The sequence below is a fragment of the Quercus lobata genome, chromosome 2 (assembly GCF_001633185.2).
Source record: "Quercus lobata isolate SW786 chromosome 2, ValleyOak3.0 Primary Assembly, whole genome shotgun sequence".
NCBI lineage: Eukaryota > Viridiplantae > Streptophyta > Magnoliopsida > Fagales > Fagaceae > Quercus > Quercus lobata.
Window position 1 is genome coordinate 18,134,818 of NC_044905.1, and position 8,718 is coordinate 18,143,535.

General features: G+C 38.7%; 1 protein-coding gene across 1 annotated transcript; it reads left to right on the forward strand.

The window, feature by feature from the left end:
• Nucleotides 1-3,505: 3,505 nt before the first annotated feature.
• On the forward strand, nucleotides 3,506-7,521 carry LOC115974803 (aspartyl protease family protein At5g10770-like). Its single transcript, XM_031095326.1, has 3 exons — nucleotides 3,506-3,772; nucleotides 5,280-5,717; nucleotides 6,497-7,521. Exons 1-3 carry the CDS (start codon nucleotides 3,586-3,588, stop codon nucleotides 7,321-7,323), a joined length of 1,452 nt encoding a protein of 483 aa, XP_030951186.1. The 5' UTR covers nucleotides 3,506-3,585; the 3' UTR covers nucleotides 7,324-7,521.
• Nucleotides 7,522-8,718: the final 1,197 nt, after the last annotated feature.

Consider the following 8,718-nt stretch of genomic DNA (forward strand, 5'->3'; position numbering starts at 1 on the left):
GGATGCCACGTGAGTAACCTCAATGATCCAGAGGGGGGGGGGGGGGAAGGTAGGGCACTCCCTTGGCTTCTTGAAGTCTGTCCTATGGTATCTCCTCCCTGACCGACTGTGTACTCCCTCAGATGCCCGGCTCTGACAAGTTGCACCAAGTGGTCTTTGAAAGTCCTGCACTGTTGGCAGTGTGCCCATTGTCTCAATGATACGTGCAATACAAGCTTTGGTTTCTTCTGGCTAGATCCTTGCCCATCTTGTTGGGCCATCGAAAATAAGATTTGTGCTTTGTTCTCTCCAAGATCTTATGTAATGGTTCTTTGAATGCTACATTTACCCCCTTAGCTCTGTCATCGGGGTTTTGTCCCCTTGCATCTTTTCGAGGCCTTGGTTGGAAACCCCTAGATTGGTGCTCCTTTTGGTATTGAAAAGCAACAGAGGCCTTCCCCTTCCCTTGTAATCGGTCTTCTTCTAGTCTTTTATGCTCTCCAATCCGTCTCATTAACTAGTGCATACTCTTCAGAGGCCTCATAGTTAAGGAGTCTCTCAACTCGGAGTCCTGGGGGAGCCCCAGTTTGAAAGTGGTCGTTGCCACCTGCTCATTGCCTCCTCCAATCTCATTATACAACTCCCAATATTGGTTTGCGTTTGATTAGAGAGTTTCCCCACTTCCCATCTTCATAGATAGCAGGGCATCGATGGGCTGCGGGACTTGGCTGCATGTTACGAAGCGTGCTCTGAATGCTTGGACTAATTACATGAAGTTATGGATGGAACCCTTGCTTAGGACGTTGAACCATCTTATTGCCGTGGGTCCGAGGCTGGAAGGGAACACTTTACACCAAAGTCCATCGTTCTGAGAATAGAGGGCCATGAGTTGAGTGAAGTGGCAAACATGCTCAATCAGATCGGTCTTACCATAATAACAGACGAATGACAGGTGAGTAAAGTGCCTCGGCATTTCTGTACGTTCTATTTCCTTGAAAAATGGTGACCTAGCAACTCTCCTGAGCGCTTGGTTCATGGCATCCAAGGTAGCGCTAAGGTGTCCACGTCTTTCTCTCCTCGGTGATGGCGAACCGTGGCCTCTAGATTCGTTCGATCTTTCCCTCGACAGTTGATAATGTCCCTGGTATGACAATCCTTTAATGTGCCCACTTGTGGAGTTTTTCTTATGGGAGGACTCTTAGGGGTTCATTCTCTAGCTTCTACCCCTCATCTCAAGCTTTAACTCTTTGATTTGTCTTCGCAAGCTTTCTATCTCGTGTTTTCAGTCATTGTAATCCAACGCCTTGGGCTCTCAAGACACGGTTCGTTCTCCTTTTAACAAGGCTGCATGTGAATCCACCCGAGTCTCATGCCATTCCTGACTGCGACGCTCTCTCTTATGCTCTTGCTCTATCAGCCTCTAAGCCTGGGACGATCCCTTTGACTGGTTTCCCCCAGACCCCGCCGATTCCTCATTTGCACATGGATTCTCCCTCTGACAAATCCCCTTTGTCAACTCTAAACCTTCAGCGAAGTAGGATTTCCCATAGACAACGCCAATTGTGGAGGCTGAGTCTAATAGGATGGAAACTTTAGGCGTGGACTTCCAATTTATTTCTGTTCTTGGTTGGGCTTATCCCACAGTGGGAGGTCTAAGAGATGATGTTACAGGTTTTTGATGGAAGCGAATGTTTGTTGGGCCTTAAACTCTCATGGCTTTGGCCCAGCGGAGACACGGGCTAACTTACCGAGCCCTCTATTTGGTACTCGAATAGAGCTCTTCACCTTCCCAAAGAATCTTTCCTTTCCACACTCGTGCCTCACTCTCCCTTTCTTTCTCTTATTTCCAATTTTTCCAACCCCCTCTCTAACCTCCCCATTTCTCCTTTTATAATCTCCTATTAGTGGGTTCATCATGATGAAGGGTTGTCTTTCCCAAGCAAGTGGGCCACTCCCACCCTCATATTCTTGTCCTGATGGGACACACTACATGCTTCTAAGATGACCTTCTTGGAACTTGCACTAGACGCCAAGGTGTGCTTGGTGGGTGGACTCCCCCAAGGCACTACCTTTCATCCACGGCTAGACGGGTGTCCGGCTCGTGATCTCGGCAATGTTCAGCTTATTGCTGAGATGGGTTGGGTCAGTTTGAGATAGCAGGCCAGGGTGTTGGGCCGACTTTAGATTACGGTCCGTACATAAATAAATACAAAACATACAACTGCCACCACAACCACCAAAATTAGCCCACAACTATTCAAGAAAATCAACCCATAACCACAAAAATGAAACCCACGGCAACATAAAAAAAAACCACCTAAACCCGAACCTGAGACTTTTTGGTATTTTTGCCTTTCACTTTTCTCAACACGATGGAGCCACTAAGCAAAGAGTTGGCTTTGGATCGACCACCTTTCTTCTTGTGATTGACTTTAGAGGATGACTAATTCACCATGGAACTTGCTTTTCCTTTACGTGCTGTTGTCCCATGGAATTGAGAAGGTCAAAGCTCTGAACCAATCATGGAACTTGAAGCACTCAGTGCTCAAAAAGCAAAGAAACCAACTTCAAGAAAAGCTTCAAACAGAGAGAAAAATGGCAGCGAGGGTAGATTTGGATGGGAAACCAATCAAGCCTCTTACGATACACATGATTGGAGTTGGTGGTTTCATTGGCTCTCACCTTTGTGAGAACGACGGTTGGGCAGGCGAGATCAGCATGATCGACGAGGTCCGATGGAAAAGACGAAGAGCAAATGGCTGTGGAGAGTGAGGAGAGAGGAGCAACGAGTAGAAATGGGAAACAAGGAGAAAGAAAAAAAAAAGGGAAAAGAAAATATTAAAATATTCTAATTAGTGTGAACACAACACAAAATATTATTATTATACTTTATCTTTGAGCTACCGTGCACAACCATCTTTGGCTGTGCACTGTAACTAAGAAGCCAAAATTTTTGGTTTTGGCTCCACCAATGCAGCCCCAGTTTTGTAATTGATGGTGCTAAAAATAGCAATATGGTTTTTTAGCACCACCAATAATAATGATCTTAGGCATCTACTTTGAGTGCTCTTTGTTTAAATGATGTTCACGTGGCGTAGGAAAAAAAAAGGTTAAAAAGTATTTAGAATGACATTAATTAGGTATTAATTACACATATTTCAATAAAATTACATAAATTTTAACAAGAAATTAAATGAGCAATAATTTTAAAGCTTGGAGGCCCTTATCTCCCCATTTATCGTTGCAAGTACAATTGTATAAAGTAGCCAAATAGCATAAATAAAAAAATTACTTGCTGTTTGTGTTCGTGTAGCTCACGGTTTGTTTGATTTTTTTCTTGTGGACTTCTAGATTTGCTGTTAACAATAATCCATTAATCCCGTTTATGGAAAAAAAGAAATTAAAGAAAAAAAGAAGTCCTCAAGTAAAGTTAAATACGCTTGTATATGTTGAAGTGGGTGACTCCGAAAAATTGGTGATCTATTGCATGATTTTGATTTGCATCTATCACCAATAAGCCTATAAATATTAAGGTCAAGAATGACACTAAGAGTGCACATATTAGTAAGATAGCAACGTAGTAGCTAAGGATATAAAGTATAAACAATGGCCACTCCCACCACTTCCTTCCTTAGGTTTCTCTTCCTTAGCGTTCTTGTTTTTCTTTGCACTCTGGACAACCTGGGATTTGCCCTTCAACCAAGAGAGTTGGAAAGCGAACATCTTACTCATATGCATACCCTTAATGTCAACTCTCTAATACCGTCAACTACTTGCAGCCCTTCTACCAAAGGTTTCTCATACAACTTTCATCTATCTCTCTCTCTCTCTCTCTAGATTCTCGTAATACTGCTATTATTATAGTCATTCCAACTCTTATAAGTTATTATTTTTTTCAGTCTTAATGTCTTATAATTTATAATTTATTAGATTCTTGTAAGTTGGAGAAACCTACTCGAGCAAAAGAAGTGAGGGTAGGTTTAAAAACAAATTGCCAATGAGCAATACTAATAGTAAAACTTTTTCTTTCACAAAATGTTAGCGGACGTTATTTGGTAAATAGGATTAACATTTATTTCCATAAAGTTTTGGGATTGTTATTTATATTTTTTAAAGGTAAAAATAGGAGAAGAGGGCTGGTGAGAGTAGAAGCTCAGTAGGCAAACACTACAAGAGGTGCTGGGGTATCCTTCTCATGGGGCAATTGGGAAAGGGTAAAATATTTTGCCACAGCTAGGTAATGATTTAATAATCACTTGGCGGCTTTGAGATGGCATTTTATGGTGTGTCATAAAAGGCTATGATTGGTAGGTGGTTCTACAAAGCGGATATGACTATTGCAATAGGGGGCAAGGGTTGATAATAGTCAAAATTTCAATAGGTTCAATGTTACAATGCACGGGAGCACTCGACCTAATCTAATTCCGGGCTTTATACTCTTACGTTCACCTTTTCATACTCGTTATTTCACATTCACTTTTATGAGTCCGATTATGTCAAGCATATCACTCAAGGAGAGTTGCCATGGGAAGTTAACAGATATATGCGTTGTTGAGTCAATGGGCTTCTAGCCCACTAGCCCTTAATATCTCCCCTATCTCCCACAGGTTCGACCTGTCACTCTCCTCCTTCTCTTTTTACCCCTCCATCTCCCTTTCCAAATAATAATTGAAAAAACAAAAGTTTTTTTTTTTAAATGAAAAACGATTAGTTTTTGTAAAAGTAATTGTCCAACTCTCACAGTTGACAATTTCATTAAATTGTGACAAATATTATGATAAATGATTTAATCATAAGATAAGAATTCTTTTCCACACTTCAAAGATTTCGCTTTAGAAACTAATGACCTGATGGCTGGCAAGAATCCTTTGATGACCCATCTAATCACTATGGGAATGAACCTAACTATGCCTGCCCTATTCAGATTTCATTTTTTCTAGATGGGTGGAAGGACAAAAGTAAGTAAAATTTGTGTTGACAAATCATAGGCCCTACAATTTTTGGTCAAAGTAGGATTTTTTTTGGCTGTCACGGGTTCTTGAATAATCGTCCTATTATCTTTTTCTTCATAACCCAAAAAAAAAAAAAAAAAAAAAAAATCCTATAAGCGTGTGAATTGGTCAACAATCCATTTCATTGATATTTGGCATGTATTCTTTTGGTTAACCACTTATTGTTACCTTTTCCTGAATAAACAATTTTATTTTAGTTGTGTTTGGTGAAAACATACAATAATCGACAGTTGTATGAATTTGTTTATATGTCAAAACAATTCTAATCGATATCGAATTAAAATGCAGGTTCTAATAAAAGGGCATCCTTAACAGTGGTAGACAAACATGGCCCATGCTCTCAACTCAACCAAGACAAAGTTAAAGCACCCACTATGACTGAAATCCTCGAACAAGACCAATCCAGGGTCAATTCAATTCACGCCAGGCTCTCAAAAACGCTGGGTCTTAATGGTTTACGTGCATCAAAGGCCACTACCATCCCAGCCAAGTCTGGTAGCACCATTGGCTCGAGCAACTACGTTGTGACCATTGGCCTGGGCACTCCAAAAAGGGACTTAACACTCATATTTGATACTGGTAGCGACATTACTTGGACTCAATGCCGACCTTGCTCAAAATCTTGCTACCAACAAAAGGAACCAACCTTTGATCCATCTAAATCATCGACTTATTCAAATATTTCGTGTAGTTCATCTGTGTGCTCCCAACTCTCTTCTGCCACAGGTATTTGATAATTTTGAGACCTTTATATGTAGGTAACCATAGACATAGCCACAATTATAGTGGAATAAGAAATCTAGGATTTGATCCGATGCTACATCAAAAATTAATTGGTGTCTTATCTAAACATAGTTATACAGGCTAATTATCATTTTCTAAGAAATATTTTGTTATTTAATATTTATATTATATATACTACTATTTAAAGGCTTCTTCTGCTTGGACTGAACATTTTCAAAGCAACTATATGTTTACTATTTTATTTTTTATAAAATAAAAAATCATCCTCACATTTATCTTCCTATCAAATTATTTATCTTTAACAAAAAAATAGAAGAGTTTTTGAGTATGCGCATGAGCGTGTGAAGCTAGTTAACAATTAAAATTTTGAAAACTTGAAAAGTATGTTGCATATTAATTAATTAATAATTAATAATTTTCTTTTAAAATATTATTCTAAGAAATAAAGTATAATAATTTCTTAAACATAGAATAGGCTACTAGTTTTCTTTTTTCTTTTTGGTCAAAAGCTAACAAGAGTGAAAACTGAAAAGTGTAAATTTGGAAAGTATTTTTGTGAATGAAAGTCCTATAATAAATTAATACTACTTTTTATACCTGCGGTCCATATAAATAGAATAAAAAAAAAAAAAGAAAAGTGTACATTAACGAATGTAAAAAAATAATAATTTTTTTTAATAAACAGTAATACTTATTAAAACACACACAAAAATAATAATATTAGAATAATAATTATTATAAAAAAATTTGTGATAATGCAGGATACTCGCCACGTTGCAGTTCCTCGACATGTGTATACAGCATACAATACGGCGATAAATCATTTTCTATGGGATTTTTCGGCAAAGAGAAGCTAACCTTAACATCATCAGATGTGTTCAAAAAATTCTTATTCGGCTGTGGCAAAAAAAATCAAGGTCTCTTTGGTGGTGCAGCAGGATTACTTCGTCTCGGTCGCGACCCACTTTCCTTAATCCAACAAACCACAACAAAATACAACCGTGTCTTCTCTTATTGCCTTCCTTCAACTTCTAGCGCTACTGGTCACCTCACGTTTGAAAAAACTGCTAGTTCTTCAAGTGCCATTAAATTCACTCCCTTGTCGAAACTCACTGAAAATACCTCATTTTACGGCCTCAACACACTCGGGATCACTGTAGGTGGAAAGAAGTTATCGATTGCAACCTCAGTTTTTTCGAATGCAGGCACCGTTATCGATTCTGGGACTGTCATAACACGTTTGCCGCAGGATGCTTATAGCGCCTTGAAGGCGGCGTTTAAGGCTAAAATGAAGAGTTACCCTTTGACAAGTGGGTTTTCGTTGCTTGATACATGTTATGATCTTAGCAAATACAAGACAGTTTCGATTCCAAAGATAAGCTTTTTGTTTAGTGGTAATGTGAAGGTGGATTTGGATGTGTCGGGGATACTTCTCGCTCAAAAAATCTCGCAGGTTTGTTTGGCTTTTGCTGGAAACAGTGATAATGATTCTATTGGGATTTTTGGGAATGTGCAGCAGAGAAGGTTGGAGGTGGTGTATGATGTTGCAGGAGGGAGAGTTGGGTTTGGTCCTGCTGGTTGTACCTGAAATGGTTTTGTGATCAAATAGTCATGTGATATTAAACCATTGATAAAGATCCGTGGAAATGTTAATTGCCATGGCAAAATAGATTGGCAATGGTTAATATTAGTGACTTAATTACGCACGTGTATCTAAATAAAACCATGTTTGCAAGTTCTGTATAACAAGGGTAACTTTGTTACGGATTTTGGGTTTAATATACACTTTATAAATCATATGTTGATAAATGTTGTAATTTTCAATTATGTTTTGTTGGTATTAATTCAGTGTCAAATTTGATTGTATTTTGTAAAGTTGTGATATCCAACTATATTGTGTGGGCTTTAATTTCGTACCAAATTTGATTGTAATTTCTTCAATCATTTTCCCGGTATGTATGTGGGTTTATCTGTAAGGGATGAGTGTGAGAGATCGGTGAAAAATCAAGTTTTAAAAGTTGAATAAGTGGATTTCGTGATTGTCTCGCGAGAAACAACTTGCGAAAAAGCCACATGTGGAGCACATGATTGGAAGATGAAAAATCATGCCAAGCTGTCAATTTAGTGACTGTCTAAAGAGAAGGGCCAACTCGTGAAAGACCCGCGAAAGTTTTTGTTTGGTAAAAAGTTGTATTTTGCTTTACCGAGTTTTTACTCATACTATATATACTCTCATTACCCACAAATTGTAAAGAGTGTTTTTCAAAAAGAAAACCCTAGAAAATACACTTGAGAGTCAGAGATTGTTATATCCACAATCATCTACACATTTCCTTGTAGTTTTCCTTAACTCCTACCTTTTCATCTCTAGATTTTTGAGAGGTTGCTAGCCCAAACACTTACTACACCCATTTTGAGTGCTAAGTGAGATTTTAGTGCTGCTAGGAAGCACTGGAAGGAGCCATTCATTGGCGGATGACATCGGGCTGAATTGCGGGATCTAGAAAGCTAGAGAAGACAAGATTCCGAGAAGTCCATTGGTAGCAGGAGTTTGAAGGGTTGAAGTACATGGGGTAGACTGGGCTTGGAGAGTCTTTTGTTATTCGTGTACTTCAACTTTATTCTCTAGTGGATCGATTTCAACTTGGAGGGTCGCGGAGAGGTTTTTCGCCGAGTTCTTCGGTTTTCTTTTCAATAACATGTCTCGGTATTATCTTGTGTTCGCATCTCTCTTCCCTACTCTTTAAACTTTCATTTGTTGTTGATGATGGATGAATATGGTTTAGGGTAGTGTTATCAATTCATTGCGCTTATTTACTCTTGTTTCGCACTTAGTCTAAGTTAGAGTAAAATCAATCTAGTCATAAGTTTTTATTGGGGGTTTGAACAAGTTCTTGTGTTTTAGCACAAATCCAAGCTTTCATATTTAGTAAATCATTTCCCTGTATATTTGTGGGATTTAATGTAAGGGTTAAGTGTGTAT

What these genes read in the sequence shown, in the direction of transcription:
- LOC115974803 (XM_031095326.1), top strand. Translation starts at nt 3,586, where the DNA reads ATGGCCACTCCCACCACTTCCTTCCTTAGGTTTCTCTTCCTTAGCGTT. An exon ending in TTGCAGCCCTTCTACCAAAG is followed by an intron (nt 3,773 to 5,279) that starts GTTTCTCATACA and finishes ATTAAAATGCAG; the next exon opens with GTTCTAATAAAAGGGCATCC. An exon ending in CCAACTCTCTTCTGCCACAG is followed by an intron (nt 5,718 to 6,496) that starts GTATTTGATAAT and finishes GTGATAATGCAG; the next exon opens with GATACTCGCCACGTTGCAGT.